General features: G+C 48.5%; 2 protein-coding genes across 8 annotated transcripts in view; one reads left to right on the forward strand and one right to left on the reverse strand.

The window, feature by feature from the left end:
* Window positions 1-16,148, forward strand: part of Prmt7 (protein arginine methyltransferase 7) — a 56,429-nt gene that overhangs the window by 34,276 nt on the left and 6,005 nt on the right. The window contains exons 13-18 of one of the 3 annotated variants that reach the window (XM_031341284.1): window positions 585-674; window positions 4,165-4,326; window positions 5,439-5,513; window positions 8,316-8,476; window positions 9,220-9,316; window positions 9,496-9,711. In XM_031341284.1, the coding sequence (XP_031197144.1) occupies window positions 585-674; window positions 4,165-4,326; window positions 5,439-5,513; window positions 8,316-8,476; window positions 9,220-9,316; window positions 9,496-9,666 (756 nt within the window). In that variant the 3' untranslated portion in view covers window positions 9,667-9,711. Of the gene's footprint in view, window positions 1-584; window positions 675-4,164; window positions 4,327-5,438; window positions 5,514-8,315; window positions 8,477-9,219; window positions 9,317-9,495; window positions 9,712-16,148 lie in introns of those variants that run through there. The other 2 variants (XM_031341286.1, XM_031341285.1) reach the window with 2 other exon arrangements.
* Smpd3 (sphingomyelin phosphodiesterase 3) overlaps window positions 10,545-16,148 on the reverse strand; it is an 87,537-nt gene continuing 81,933 nt past the window's right edge. For all 5 annotated transcript variants that reach the window (XM_031341287.1, XM_031341292.1, XM_031341291.1 and 2 more), the window contains 4 exons: window positions 15,541-15,630; window positions 15,321-15,384; window positions 13,609-13,762; window positions 10,545-13,362 (listed from right to left, as the gene is read on the reverse strand). In XM_031341287.1, the coding sequence (XP_031197147.1) occupies window positions 13,261-13,362; window positions 13,609-13,762; window positions 15,321-15,384; window positions 15,541-15,630 (410 nt within the window). In that variant the 3' untranslated portion in view covers window positions 10,545-13,260. The remainder of the gene's footprint in view (window positions 13,363-13,608; window positions 13,763-15,320; window positions 15,385-15,540; window positions 15,631-16,148) is intronic.

Here is a 16,148-nt window from a genome sequence, read left to right on the forward strand (position 1 = left end):
GGGTTTCTCTGTATAGCCCTGGCTGTCCTGGAACTCACTCTATAGACTAGGCTGGCCTCGAACTCAGAGATCCACCTGCCTCTGACTCCCAAGTGCTGGGATTAAAGGCGTGTGCCACTACCACTGCCTGGCTGCTTTTAGTTCATGTAGTTGAAGAAGTTTAGTCTTTTCTCATATCACATAGTACTAAGAAGCTAACATCTCTGTAAATAGAATTGACTTATTTGTTCCTGGGAGTAACCTACTCTACCAAAACTGCAAGACCAATATAGGTCCAGCCTATAAATGAGATGTCATTTGCTCAAGCCCTCTTGCGTGGTCTGTAGGAGGTCCCCAAAGAGATGTTTCCACAGCAGATAAAGTGGCACCTTAGAGCCATTTGGTCAGAACTCAGCAGAGATGGTAGGTACCTCTGAGAGGCATTGGTTTTTAGCTTTCTATGATGCTGTAGATTGGTCCAGGCCTCAAGCACATCAGGCAAGCACTCCACCGTGGAGCTGTGTATACCTTTTGCCCAATAGTTGTTTTTCCCTGGTCCAAAACAATGTATGAGTGTAAACACAGTTACATTCTGTCTTTCAAAGATCTTCAAGGTTAACCACCTGGAAGATAAAATTAGCGTCATCAATAAACGGCCTGAGTTGCTAACTTCTGCAGACCTGGAGGGCAAAAAGGTAAGGAATGAGACTTCATGTTGCACTGCAGCTGTTTGAGGGGGGACAGAGTAGCTCAAAGGTGGCCTAAGCCCCCTTGTTGCCTTGGCTAAATGCTATGTGATATCTTTCACTCATGTAGCTTGGCCAGACAGGACCTCACCCTCACCACTGTGAGGATGGCTGAGAGTTTGTATAAAGCCCCATGAGCGTAGAACTGGGCTCCTGTGCCTGTCACATGAATAGATTGTTGAGGTTCAGGAACACCATGCACTGCCTCTCCTTTTCCCCTTCAGAGGATTCTTCCTGCTCTGGTCTTTTCAACCTCCAGAACTGCTCACCAGGAATCCTGGGGTGACTAAACACCAGCTCCCTGCAGGCTTTTGTTTATTTTGAGACAGGGCTGTTCCTTAAACTAGGTTGGCCTCATCCCACAGAGATCTTCCTACTTCTGCCTCCTGAGTACTGAGATTAAAAGCCTGTGTCACTATGACTAGTCATGTTTAATTTCTTAAGAAGCCACTGAGGACTGGATAGATGGCTCAGCTGTTAAAAGCACTGGCTGCTTGCTTTTCCAGAGGACATGGGTTCAATCCCTAGCACCCACATGGTGGCTCACAGCAGTCTATAACTCCAGTTCCATCTCTGACATTAACACAGATATACATGCAGACAAAACACCAATGCACATAAAGAAAAATAAATTATAAAGAAGAAACTGCTGCTGCACTGTTGTCCAGCAGTGTGCGAGGGTTCCTTATGTGGTTCTCTCCTTCTTAGTGGGAATGCACTAGCTGTCATTGTAGTTTGACTTTGTTTCTTCTTGATAGCCAGTGATTGTGAGCATCTTTTCATGTTCTCATCAGCTATGTGTCTTAGTTGACTTAGTTGAATATGTGTTTCCCCTCATGCTTTTTATAAAATGACAGCTTGAGATTTATCCATACAGCGTACAAGTCACTCATTTAAAGTGTATGGGCAAGTGATATAACTGTAAAGTATGCACTATCACCAGGTCAGCTTTAGGGCATTTTTATTACCCTCAGAGATACTCATTCTATTGGTGGTCACACTCATGTGTTTCCAAGCCCTAGGCCGCCACTAGTTTACTTTCTGTCTGTGTGAGTTTGCCTATTCTGGGCAAGTAATATATTTGAAATCATACAACATATGGCCCTGTGTAACTAACTACTTACATTTAACATATTTTCAAGGATCATACACATTGTAGGCTAAGTCAGTGCTTCATCCTTTTAAAATTATTGTATAAGATTCCATTGTATTGGATAGACTACATTTCATTTTTTCCATTGACCAGCTGGTGGGCATTTATACTATTGGTATTTCTTGGCTACTTTAAATTTTAAGTACTGGTTATCTTTTCCTCTTCCTCCTTCTATTCCTTTTCCTCTTCTTCCTTCTCCTCCTCCTCTCCCTCCTCCTTCTCTTCCTCTTTTTCCTCCTCCTTTTTTCTCTCTCAATTTTTTTTTGAGGGGTGAGTTTCAAGATAGGGTTTTTCTTTATAGCCTTGGCTGACCTGGACCTCACTCTGTAGACCAAGCTGGCCTCGAACTCAGAAATCCACTTGCCTCTGCCTGCCAAGTGCTGGGACTAAAGGCATGCGCCACCACCGTCTGGCTCTCTTTCAATTTTTGATGAAGGTTTAGAAGATAGTTAAAATTATAAGTCACTTCTGTAGCGCTCTGGCCAGACTCCAGGTTCCTGTTGGGTAGCAATGATGATATGATTAAACAAAGAAGGCATCTGATGGTGTCCCAATGAGCCAAGAGTAGGAGTGAAGCTCAGGAAGTTTCAGGGTCAACCCTGGTCTGATTTCTGCTTTGTCTATTGCCTGTCCTCTGTTTTCCATCCACTGAGGCTTTGAAGAGTCTCTCAGACTCGGCCTTAGCTTTCTTGATCCACATGTCATGTGAGTGCTGTATAGCATTCCCTTAGAGTGCTGCCAGTTACCACCTCTGCTTGCAGTGTTCTGCCCATATGCCTCATGGTCCTCAGAAGGATCTTTTAAAGTACATTTCTCTATCTTTTGAATCCCTGGTTAAAGCTTTAGGTAAGTCTCTTTCCTTCACGCCTTAGGGCAAGTTGAGCCTCCTCAGCTATTTGGATCCTGGCTGGTCTGGCCTTCCTCACTGGCCTGCCCTCTCATCCTCTCCTGACTTACGTCTAGAAGGCCTTGCTCTCACACCCTTGCTTGGTCTCTGCCCACCTGTTTGTTTGACTTCTGACTCTTAGTCTTAAATCTGTTTGCTTATTCCACAAATGTTGATTGAAATATAGTCTGCTAGGGACCTTGATTCCAGTGTCCACATTTGCTTTAGTTCATTGATGATGACCATGTTCATCTGGTATGGATACTGTCTTAGTCAGGGTTTCTTTTTTTTTTTTTTTTAAAGAATTATTTATTTACTTTATGTATATGCATACACTGTAGCTGTCTTCAGACACACAAAGAAGGCATCAGATCCCATTACAGATGGTGTAAGACACCATGTGGTTCCTGGGAATTGAACTCAGGACCTCTGGAAGCAAGTCAGTGCTCTTATCCACTGAGCCATCTCTCCAGACCCCTATCTGGTTTCTTTTTTTCTTGTTTTGTTTTTCTTTTCTTTTCTTTTTATTTTTTTATTTTTTTATTTTTATTTTTTGGTTTTTCGAGACAGGGTTTCTCTGTATAGCCCCGGCTGTGTCCTGGAACTCACTCTGTAGACTAGGCTGGCCTCGAACTCAGAAATCCGCCTGCCTCTGCCTCCCAAGTGCTGGGATTAAAGGCATGTGCCACCACCGCCCGGCTTAGTCAGGGTTTCTATTCCTGCACAAACATCATGACCAAGAAGCAAGTTGGGGAGGAAGGGTTTATTTAGCTTACACATTCACATTACTGTTCATCAAAGGAAGTCAAGACTGGAACTCACACAGGGCAGGAAGCAGGAACTGATGCAGAGGCCATGGAGGGATGTTTCTTACTGGCTTGCTTCCTCTGGATTGCTCAGCTTGGTTTCTTATAAAACTCAAGACTATCAGTCCAGAGATGGCACCACCCACAAGGAGCCCTCCCCCCTTGATCATTAATTGAAAAAAATGCCTTACAGCTGTGTCTCATGGAGGCATTTCTTCAACTGAGGCTCCTTTCTCTGATAACTTTAACTTGTGTCAAATTGACACACAAAACCAGACAATACAGATACACTGGGGTAAAACAGTTGTTTGCGGCTTGGCAGAATTCCTTCGGGAAGCTCTCTCTGAAGCCCTGCATACACCTAACCTCAGCTTCCTTCCAGTGAAGACTGCTCCCTCCCTTTTTTGTGTCGTTCCTCCATCCCGCAGACCTTTGTATCTTCAGGAACATGCTCATTTGTTGACTGAGTGAATGAGTGAACGAATGAACGAGTAAATGAACAAACAGACTGTTACATGCTCCCATGAAATTCCCGGGTGCCCCTCACTTGTTAGCTTCACTCCTGACACTTGGTTTCTCCTGTCCTGTTGCCAGGTCTCCCTCCTCCTGGGTGAACCCTTTTTCACCACCAGCCTGCTGCCATGGCACAATCTATACTTCTGGTATGTCCGTACCTCTGTGGACCAGCACCTAGCACCCGGAGCTGTGGTGATGCCCCAGGCTGCCTCACTGCATGCCGTGATTGTGGAGTTCAGGGTAGGTGACCCAGGACTTTATGAAAACACCAAAGCAACAGGAAGGTGGGGAGAATGTGTGCCCGAGAGTCCTTGAGTGCAGAGGGAACAGTTTGGGCCCTGCTGACGACACTTTGTTTTCTGCATCAGTGGCTGCAGGACAGAATAAAGGAAGGCTGAACTTTTAAAAAGCAGTAATTTGACATATGAAATGGAAATGACTGTGTGTTGTCATTTTACAATTGTGGCTTATCAGGATAATTAAAGACATACATTAAGTGTTTCAGGAGGCATGCTGTGCAGCTCTCTGTGCTCTTACAGAGAATGGAGGCCGTGGTTGTTAGAGCGTTCTGAGATGGGGACTTCTCTTTTCTATGCAAGAAAGAATTGAAAAGCTTCATTTTAATTCTCTCATCAAAGGAGAAGCACAGTAGTCACCAAGTCATTTTGGGAAAGACATTTTTTTATTAAAAGGATTTTGAAGTGCTTTGTACCTGAAATGGAGAGTGAATCATATTTGATATTCGTGTTAAGAGAACGGCTCTATCTGTAGCCCCATGGCTCCATCACTTAATTTCTGGGCATCTTTCTGTTATTTACCCAACGGAATTTCCATATGGATCTTGGCTCTCATGACTAAAGAGTGACTATAGAAAAGGGTACATATTCCCTGGCCTGAGGGGCAGGAACTCAGGAGCTGGAAGGTGGACTGGCCAGAGTGTGCTTTGGGCCTTCTCTCCTTTTATGCTGTGTTCACCAACCCTCCAGGCCCCAGAGAACTGCTTACAGAAACCTCAGCCTAGGAGTTCTGGATAGTTGTTTCCTTAGGAGGAGACTTAGTGTCATGTCAGTTTGCATATTCTTAGACACTGCTCTTCAGTGTCTTTGTGGCTTTTTCCTTGGGGGTGGGCTCTGTGCCTGGTGTACAGGGACAGCGAGCTATGCCTCTGGATCTGCTTGTTGTGAGTCAGTGCTGGCCTGTAACTCACTGTGGAGCCTCAAATTCACAGAGATCCACCTACCTTTGCCTGCCAAGCACGGAGATTAAAGATCTGTGTCACCTTGACCAGCATCCCTCCTGGCCCATATTCATGTGGCCCAGGTGTGTAACACGGGACTGTTCTTCCTCCACAGGACCTGTGGCGGATCCGGAGTCCTTGTGGTGACTGTGAAGGCTTTGATGTACACATCATGGATGACATGGTCAGGGTAAGCAGGCTGTCTAACATGCTGCTTAGAGTTAGTTCTACTTGGAGCTGAGATGAGCTGATTAATAGTTTAGCCTAGGATACTTGGCAAGACTGCCTCAAAATCTAAAAAAACATAAAAAAGCAAAACAAACAAAAATACCCCAAAGGGCTGGAGCGATAGCTTAGTAGTTAGGAGCTCTGGTTGCTCTTCCAGAGGACCGGCATTAGATTCCCAGAACCCACGTGGTGACTCACAGTCATCTGTAACTCTAGCTCCAGGGAGTATGATAGCCTTTCCTGGTCTCCACAGGTATCAGGTGTGCGAATGATAAGCAGACATATATGTAGACAAAACACCCATACTCATAAACAACAACACCCAAAATCCATGTAATAGAGGGTACAGGGGACTCCCAAGTATAGCTGGGCTCTGTGTGCGCAGAGGTCCCGTCTCTAGTGTCACTGAAAACACACAGTAGGCAGACATACAGCTCTGACGTACAGCTCAGACATCCTGCCAGCCTTTTCACACAGCACAAAACTCTAGTAGGGACCTAGTATGGGCAGCATAAATGGTATAGAGAGAACACGTCTGCTCTGGATGGTGAGGCCAGTGTTGCCATCTTGTTTGACCCACTATGAGCGTTAACTGAGAACCATTGCATGATAGCAGTCCTGTGCTTTAACGTCTGTATGGACCGTGCCCGTAATAGTCTGAGTGTCACTGGACCATGCACTAGGTCTGCCCTGTCCATTAGGGTGTGAGTGTCACTGGACCACGCGCTAGATCTGCCCTGCCAGTTAGGGTCTGAGTGTCACTGGACCACGCGCTAGATCTGCCCTGCTGGTGCTCAGAAGCTTGGTTTGAGTTGGAACATCCTTTCCACGGGGTGACTGACTGCTCACTTTCTATGGCAGCCATTTTCATCCTGGCCACTGTGGTCCAGAGAAGAGAGCTAGAGGGATCTGTGAGAGGTCTCTGCAAGGTTATTTTCTGTAGCAGATGTTGACAGTTCCTGAATGTTCAGCTAGAGTCGGGGACCCACTGGGCCTGTGTTCCCTGGAAACATGCCATGACAGCAACAGTGATGAGCCTTTTTTTTCTTTCTTTCTTTTTTTTTTTTTTTTTTTTTTTTTTTTTTTTTTTTGGTTTTTTGAGACAGGGTTTCTCTGTGTAGCCCTGGCTGTCCTGGGTGATGTGCCTTTTTAGGGATCGAGTCACAAGATGAATTCACATAAGAAAGCAGGCCTGTTTTTATTCTTGAAAAATCATATCCACACAGAGAAAAGAGAATGGAACTCATAGCTTATAATTAGATGGACACCTTTCTCCTTTTTGTTAATTACATTTTTCTATGTGTATATGGATTGCTTTTTTAACTTTTGGTTTTTTGGATTTTCGAGACAGGGTTTCTTTCTGTAGCCCTGGCTGTCCTGGACCAGGCTGGCCTTGAACTCAGAAATTCACCTGCCTCAGCCTTCCAGGTGCTGGGATCTTTTTTTTACATTTTTAAAGTCAGCCCCATGGGTGTTTTCCATTTATATCGTGCCTTCTCTACAGCAGACCACTGACTGTCCGTGCTCCTAGACACCTTTGTGTTGAGACCCTGCTCTGGATCCCTCTGCCACATCTGGCCACTCATCAGGCTTGGGTTGGCCCCCTCTCATTCTGCCATCCTCTGAGGTATCATGTCTCTGGTCTCCCTCAGTCCCTTGTCCTGACTTCAGCATAACTGGTTTTGCCAATCTAGTGCCTAGCTAATGGGTCCATTTCTCCTGAGTGCATGTTAAATGCAAGTACTGCTCTTTCAGAGGACCCAAACTCAGTTCCCAGCACCCATGTTGGGTGCCTTATATCTCTGCCTGTAACTCCAGCTCCCGGAGAGTCTGCCTCTGGCCTCTGTGGGAAAAACGCACAGAGGAGTGCATATACCTGCCCCCCTCCCAATTTAAACTATTAAAATAAAGCTTGAAGAAGATAGCTACAAGGCATGATGGCCCCTGTCTTTAAACCAGTGGGAGGCAGAAGAAGAAGGATCTCTAAGAGTTCAAGGCCGGCCTGGTGAACATAGTGAGCTCCAAGACAATCAGAACTGTGTAAAAGACCCTGTCTCAAAAAAAAAAAAAAAGAAGAAGAAAAATAAAGAAGGGGTTGTTTATAGAGGTAGGCATCTCTGCTGGGTGACGTCAGGGGTTGACTTTCCCAGGCTGCAGCCCTTCTCCCCTGGCATCCCCCTGCTGCTGTGCCTCTCCTCGAAGTGCTTGCCCATCAGGTTGCAGGGAGCCTCCAGCCCTGTCAGAGCTTCTCTGGTCTGGCCTCCTACCTCTTCCACCCCTTTGTATCTTGCCTTCTCTACAGTGGGTCCCCGACTCTAGTTGAGCCTTCTGCCAGGTCTCACTTCATCTAGGCAGCGTCCCTGTCTGGTCTCTGCCCACGATGCCTCTTCTCACATAGATACTCGTGCTTTTCCCAGCCCCTGGCTTTCTTCACATGTTCATCTCCCTGAGCCCCTGTTGGGTGGTATTGTGTAGTAGGCAGTGTCAGAGTTGAGTGTGTGCCGGAAACAAAGACATTTGGTCAAGAGTAGGCATAGTCATTGTTGTTTGAAAAGGAAACTGAGGTTTGAAGAGGCAAAGTGGCTTTCTGATAGATGAACATGGAAGGGAGAAATTGGCTCTTATGACCAGGAGCCTAGTGTTAAGTGACAACATGCTGCTCCATGTGACTGCAGGTGCACAGGAGGATTGGGCCACAGAAATGAGGGTGTCCCTGGCTAGCTGCAGTTCATCTCTACAGTCCCCATACTCTCTCCTCCTCTAGCACTCCCTAGATTTTCGAGAAAGCAGGGAGGCGGAGCCACACCCACTGTGGGAATACCCCTGCAGAAGCCTCTCTGAGCCTCAAGAGATCCTGACTTTTAATTTCCAGAAGCCCATCCCCCAACAGCCTATGCAATCCAAAGGTACAATGGAGCTGAAGAGGTAAGTAGAAGCTGCAGGGAGTTGTGGGGTGAAGACAGTAGGGGGCTTAGCAGTCACAGTTGTGAAGGACAAACAGCGTGGAGACTGTTAACTCCTGGGCCAGGATGTCTGCTTCCATCCTGCCCATCTTTTGCATTACGGGTGAAGGGGGAGTTGCAGGGGGATTGTCCCACAACCTCTGGGCATGTGCTGGTGAAGGAGAACTCAGGTGAGCCTTGCTCACCTTCCCACCTGCAAACCCCGTGTCAAGCTGCAAATATGAGGTTGGTTACTATGGTTACCCACTGGCCCATTTTCCTGAATTCTTTTGGGAGTTAAAGCAGATCAGGATTGGTGAGGCTACTTGCTGCAAGGTGTGGGAGACACCACCCAGCTCCAGCTCCCTTCACTGTAGAGTGCTGCTTCCTACCTAAGGGAGCCATGTACCAGAGCTCCGAGAGCTTTTTGCACCAGGGACAAGCAGCAAGGGCAGGGCAGATGTCACTGTCCAGGGAATCTTGATTGTGAGCCCCTAGGTGCAGCTTTACTCAGAGATTTCTATGCTCAGGCTGTGAGGAATGTGGGCTTGAGAGCTGCGGCTACACTGGTTCAACTGTTCTGTCTAGCTTTTACCTACATGAGTAAGGAATAATAAACTCCTGACTGGGAGGGATGGGACTGGCTGAGGTTTTAGAAAGCAGAAGGGTGTGCTGGTTGGACTCCTCCATGTCTGTGTGACTGCTTGGTTCCATCTTCCCTCCCAGACCTGGGAAAAGCCATGGGGCTGTCCTGTGGATGGAGTATCAGCTGACTCCAGACAGCACGGTCAGCACCGGCCTCCTGAACCCTGCAGAAGACAAGGTAGTACCACGGGCACAAAGCCCAAAGTGTGTGTCTGCCCTAGAGCCACTTGTCACATCCCTGTTCAGGGCAGAGAGCTCTCAGGTGGCCCAGGCTATTTCCCACTGCTAGTTACATGCACTGGGAAGGTGGCCTGGGTGCCTGGGGCCTTTCCCATCCTTTTGCTGCTCATCATGCAGGGGGACTGCTGCTGGAACCCCCACTGCAAGCAAGCTGTGTACTTCCTCAGCACCACACTGGATCCCAGAGTGCCTCTGGATGGCCCTCAGTCAGTCAGCTATGCTGTGGAGTTTCACCCCCTCACTGGAGACATCACCATGGAGTTTAGGCTTGCAGACACCTTGAACTGATCTCTTATTGAGAAATAAAATGGCCACCAGGCTGCAGACTTTGAATGGCTTGTGGCTCAATGGGGAAGCAAGGCCAAGGAACATCTCCTTGCATGCGCCTACTTGGCATCTGCACAGCATTAGGTGTGGCAGGCAGCATAGGCGGGTGAGTGACTGGAGAATTCTGAATTAACCAGGAAGAACAGTTTGTGATCCTGAGAATCTAGAAAGCCCTGGTACGGTGATGCTTCCTGTCAGCCTGGAGGACTGAGGAACACTTTCATTAGGACAAATGCAGGACTGCCCACGTAGCTGGAACCTACCTGGCCTGTCTGCTTTCCAGGACATTCCAAGTCCTCTGCTTAGAGAATGGGCTCCCGAGGAGTCCCTGGGGCTTCGTGGCCCTGCTAGGGTCTGGTTTCACACGACTAGGATGCCCCAAGCCACATTCATGAACATTTGGGTCTCTGGCCTCAGTGCACCAGCAGGTGGATTGATAAGTCATGAGACCCAGATACCGGGCTGCTGCTCACAGGCCAGGGAAGAGACTCTGTCATCAAGCAGTTCCCTGTGGGAAGGCACTGGCAAGAAAACTAGGAGAGTAGCCTTCTGCTGTCCGTCTGTCTGAAGGCTCCTGCTGTGATGGCTTAACCCTGCTGAAGCAGAAAGTGCAGATTCCAGGTTGGCCACAGCCTTGTCCCACCTCTGCCCACCCATGCATTTGCTAATAACCTCTCAGTTCTGAAACAATCCAGGAGGGACTAAGTAGTAGAACCAAGATGGCAGACATGGGCTATGTGCTCATTCATTTCCCAAAATCCCTAGGCTGGGATCAGCTCTGGAAGTCTCCAGACTCTTCCCCAGTTTGTCCTGAAAATAAGGACAGAACAAGACGTCAGTCTTGAGCCTCACAGGTTTATTTTCTCCTCAGTCTCCATCCTTCCTTTCAGCACCATAAAGGAAAAATCCACCTCTTTTCAACTTTTTTTTTTTTAAATCAGGCATAAAGATTGTTTTTTCTTCTAGGGAAGAATCGTCTGGATATATATTTGATAATGTTTTACCAAAACCTTGGGTGTCTTACCATATAAAACCCCTAATGTCCCGTAAGGATACAATACAGAAAAAAATACAGAAATTAAAAAAGTTTCTTCTTTTTCTTTTAAAACAGTATTTCTAAATCTGAGCAAGTTAATACAATAGTTAAAAAGCATCAAGGTTAATATTCATACTTAAAACTCCAGGTGGTTTTGGACAAATAAAGATGAATTGAATGGTCCTTCTAAGCTAATACACTTATCTATGCTTCCCTTGAGAGGTCCTGGGCAGGCAGAGCCGGTTAGGATTCAAGTGATCCCTGTGATTGCCCCTGTGTCAGCCTTAGATGTCACAGAATCTGGAATCCTGGCAATGTCTCTTTTAAAAGTTGAAATAGAAAGGCCTGGCAGTACACGAGCCCTGAGTCCACAGGCAAACCACTGTGAAATGTGTGGCAGATGGTCATGGCCTCAGTGCTGAGATGTGTAGGGGACCTGAAGGCAGGCTGTCCCTCCTCTGGATTCCAGAACCTGACTGTGTAGAGGTGACCTTGTAATAACAGAGGCACAGGACAATACAACTGGCCTAAGGCCACCCTGGGAGTTGGGAAGGAGAGAAGGACTCTGACTCCAAATGTTTTACCCTAACCCAGGTTTAGGGACCCTGGCCGTGGCCTTGGCCTCATCTACTCTCCTTGTACACAGTGCCATTGGTTTAAGGATTGGGCCTGCCCAATGGTACCTTGAATGAATAGAATCCTGGTTGTTTCCAGGAGTAGGGACCTTTCATTCCATGAGGGCTTCCCAGATTCCTGGGAGGCCAGGCCCTGGCAGAAGAGGGGCACAGCAGAGAACCCAGCAAGGCTGTCCTAGCTCTGGACACTGGAGCTTGGGCAGGGTTCTCTAGGCCAAGAGGTTAAGAGACCAGTGTCATCAGCTATACATGCCCTAATACTAAACTGCCCATACTCTGAAGGATCACCACTCAGCACAGGGCCTGGCATCTGTTAGATGTGTGCCCCTCTGCATCCCTCTTGCTACTTAGTGGGTGACAGACAAGGCACAGCTTCAGGGCACCAGCATTTTAGAGGTCCCAACAGCAGGGTCCTGATGCTCCCTCCATTGTTACCAGGCAGAGTTGGCCTTGAGCCAGGCCAGATAACAGATCAGAGCACTTGGAAGAGACCATCGGGAACATTCAAATAGTCCCTCAAATTAGTAGCCCAGCAGCCCAAGACAGAGGGATCAGCCTCTGTTCTCCGAAGGTAGGTCGGCAGTCAGTGTGCTCTTAGGCACCTGAGCAGGACCAGTTGGAGAGCAGTGGGCTTCTAGCAGCCTTACTGTGCTGAGCTTGGGGCTAGCTCTAGTCACACATTGGCAAGAGTGGCTTCTGGATGCTGTCTGGAATCAGCCCTGCCCTAGACAAGCAGTGACGTTGGCTGGCCACCTGAGCTTGCAATGGTGAAGAAGCCATTCTCTATTATCTTGGTTTCCTGCCACTTATCCAGGGTAGCCATTGTGGAAGGGTGGGCCTGGGAGGCCAGAGGTGCAGCCTGACTTGGGGGCAGGCAAGTGGTTCCTGAGCTCAGCCATACATGGATGAGGGAAGTCCTCAGGAAGAGGTTAACCCACGGGGCCCCGTAGAAGAGGAAGTGTTGGGTGGGAGAGAAAAAGCTACGAACCTGTCGTTTTCAAAATCAGAACCCTCCCCCCTTATATTCTGGGTCCCCTTTGTGTACAAAAGTGATGCCCTCTTGGATTTCCTGTTAGTGCCCCACAGCTGGTGTCAGTCTCCTACAGGAGCTGCTGGGGTGGCCAGAGCCAGCTGGACCCTGCTGTGTGGGCTGGGGAAGAGCACAGTTCTACCCAGTGACTTACAGACCCTAAATGAAGGGTGATTTTGTGTTGAACATTTTCTGTTTTCTTCTTAAAATGTAATCGCCCTTGAATGCAAGACCCTGGGAAGAGCCCTGGGCCGGCAGGTAATGACAGCCGTCAGTCACTCCCCACCAAGCTGGAGGGGGGAGAGCTGACAACTGTGCCCAGGAAGTGCTTCTTTGGCTGGTTCTGATTGTGTTTTTGTGTTTTGAGTTTGGCCTTAGGTGAGGCCCGAGCAAGGGGTCTGGGTGCTACAGTATGGCACATAGCATGCGGGCAGCGGGCATGCGAGGGTGCAGGCATGCGAGACAACATTGGCAGCAGACAAAAGTAATGAACCCTGGACAAAGCTTGAGAAGAGATACAAAGAACATAAACCCGGTCCTCATACTAACCCTTGGGTTACAAACTATGTTGTGCTGTGTATTTCTGTAGAAAATCGTGACTGGAAAGAATGGCACTGGTCAGGCAGCCAGGGGCTCCCAGGCTGGCCCAAGTCCTCTGTTCGCAGAGATGGCCCAGAGGCACAGAGCAGCCTGGCTTCCAGGCTTGCAGGGGATTGGTGGGCTCGCTCTTCCCTGTCCCCTGCCCTCCTTCCCCTAGCACTAGGTGCTCAGTGGAGGGCACACAGCCCAGACGTGGGCTGTGGCTTGAAGGGCTGGCAGAGGCCCCACTGCTCGAGATCAGTGGCATGGCTGGTCTATGCCTCCTCTTCCCCTGCAGACACCATCAGCCGCATGGCCACAGGGAGGTGATCGGTCAGGCCGGACAGCTGGGTGATAAAACTGAATTCTTCTACCTCCTAGGTTGGGGGAGAGAGGTGGAAACATTCTGATTAGATCCAGAGAGAGGGTGTTCTGTGAAGGGGACTTCTGGGGGCAGGGATTGACAGCCTAAGGTGGGAGGTTCCAGATGTAGGGCCAAGTGGGCTAGGGTTGTTGAGAAGCTTTCAGGCTGTGGGAATGATGGGTTTCATTTTAGAGGGGCACGGGCTAGGGGCTGCCTTCAGAGTACTGTAGACAGCTGCAGGGCCCAGCCTCAGACTCACAGACTTCCAGTCTGGGCATAAGCCCTCCTCAGCGTGCAGCATGTAGTCAATGCGGCGGCCATTGCCCTTTAGCAGGTCCTTCTGCCCGGCGCCTGGGCTCTTGCTGGTGGGGAAGGCCAGGTACTCCCTGCGGCCTTCCTCGCTCTCCAAGACCCTGTCAGGCAGAAGGGAAACAGGCTAAACTCCTGGGCCAATCCCAGCCTGGGGAGCCATACTCTCCGAGAGAACAAACCTCTGGGTTTTAGACCTGCCTGTCTTTTGGCTCCACAAAGGGCCTAGCCAGAGGGAAGAGTTCCTAGTGGCAGAGGCCTCACCATCCATCACAGGCTGCCTTCAGGCTAGCCAGTTTCCCAGCCCCCTTCTATACTCTTGATCCTGGTCATGACGTTCCTGGCTTGTGCTCATGTTAGGAACAGCCCTCTCCCAACCTCTTCTCTTTTGGCCCCAAAGCAGCTTGTTTAAGCCTCAGGGGCCTTCTTTTCTGGAAGTTCCAAGACTGTAAGATTGGCAGGGGCTACCAGGACCAGGGAAGGACTCCATTGGAGGTCTCAGGTATTTTACAAAAGCAGTCACCATCAGCTTGTCACCAAACTTCTGAGTGCTATTTCCTTTGTAAAATGAGATGTTGCTATGGCCCCTGGTTTAGGGGAATGCGCTCAGAGCCAAGAAACTCATGGGGTGTCTACATGCCTAACACAATTCCTTCTAGCCCTTCCCCTGAGAGTCCAAGCAACCCTGGGGGAGCTGAAGAGCCCTGTAGGCCCATTATCAAGACCAGGTGCAGAGCAGGAGCTGGCATGGGAGACATTGCCCAGGCCTCCAGGTGGTTAACATTAGATAGATGTAAGTACCTGGAGAGACCATGCTGGTAAATATGGTTTTCTACAGATTTCTTTCAGTCTTAAGATAAATACACTAATGACATTCAAAGCATTGTTAACGGCTCAGAGATATAATCCATTACTGTCTTTTGCTTTGATGATTAATTCTAGCATCAATGATCTGAGAGTTACTAATAGTCATTTTTTAATCATCTCATGAAAAGATAATTTTCTCAGCATAGGATGATGTTTCACATTTAGTTTATAATCTAATTAATTGGCTCAAATTAGCTGCAAGGAGCCATGGCACTGCTCTGTACATTATTGGGCTGTGAATTATAAATCCATTCTGCTATTGGCCTTTCCACTGGTTCCTTTAAGGAAGCCTCGCTGGGTTCTAGGATGGAGCTGGTCAGGTAGAACTGCCTTTCAAGACATCGTGTATGCACTCTACATGTTTATCTGCCTAGTAGGTGGGTGGAGGCCACGGTCTCCCTTCTCCACATACCCTTTACCCAGCAGCTCTCTAGGGCTTGGCCCTCAACCTGATCCTGGAAATTCTGGCTTCTTTTCCTATACAAGCAATACTCAACAAGAGCCTTTTTCAATGCGAGTCTAGATCCTGACTGCTGGCTTAGGATTTGTCCCTTTGAGACTCTCAGCTTCTGAAATGTCTAGGTTATGAGGGTAATGAGAGCTTCCATCCAGCTGTTTGTTCTCTCCTGACACACAGAAGCCCTTAGTGGCTTGAGTGAACCATCCTTGCTGGATCCTGCCCAGTCCCCATCTCTCTACAGTCTAGTAAAGGCTTGCTTGATTCCTTGTTAAGAAGACCTGGGAGCTGGTTAGGATCTGGGGTCCCTGCCATCCTTCAGCAGTGTGAGCACTTACTTTTGAAGGTTGTCTGGGGTACACACATCCTCATCATAGAGACCGTTTGTGTCCAGCAGGGTGCCTGGGAACGAAGGAGGAAAGTGGTGACTGAAGCAGGTCTAGCTAGCCTTAAGGGTGGCCTCCATGGGGGGATTAGACAGACATCAGGACTTTAGGGGGGCATGTCCCCTCATCAGGGTTCTTGGGAAGCCCATAGTGAGCCCAGCCCCCTGCTTACCAATGGCCCAAGGCTTTTCCTCCCCAGGCCCCAGGCGGCAGGGGTCCTTGTAGCGAGTAAACAATGAGTGCTGCTGTTCCAGTTTGTCATCTGTGTGGGAGGAAAGGAGAGAGGAATGCTGTGTGGCCCAAGGCATCTGCTGTCCCCTGGTTCCTGCCAGTTAGTTACTCCTACCATATGCCATTAGGTTCCTGTCCTTTAAGTAAGCTCTCTAGGTTTGTGGTTCTTTCAGTGGTCTCATAGTTGGCACTGTGGTTCATCTGTCACTGGTTCTCTGTATCCTTAGGATGTGCCCCAACACTCTGATCTCTGTCCTCCAAGCCTTCCTACAGTCCATGGCAAATTGTTTGTGGGGACTGGATAATGCTGCAGCCAGGACTCCTCTCTTTATAGATCTGGATGTCTGGCCCTTGGGAGGAGTGGATAACACATGACAAAGAACCGTGTGTCCTGCCAACTCACTGGACCAGTAAAGTCTCTCTGACACACACCCGAACCCTTGGGCTAGAAGGAAGGGTTAGGATTCCTAGTAGGAGTCCCCCCAAAAGCCTCTTCCTACATGTGTTATGCCAAGAGTGCCATGACCAAAACACAGAGACTGTGCTAGG

This window comes from Mastomys coucha, unplaced genomic scaffold (genome assembly GCF_008632895.1).
Source record: "Mastomys coucha isolate ucsf_1 unplaced genomic scaffold, UCSF_Mcou_1 pScaffold22, whole genome shotgun sequence".
Lineage (NCBI taxonomy): Eukaryota > Metazoa > Chordata > Mammalia > Rodentia > Muridae > Mastomys > Mastomys coucha.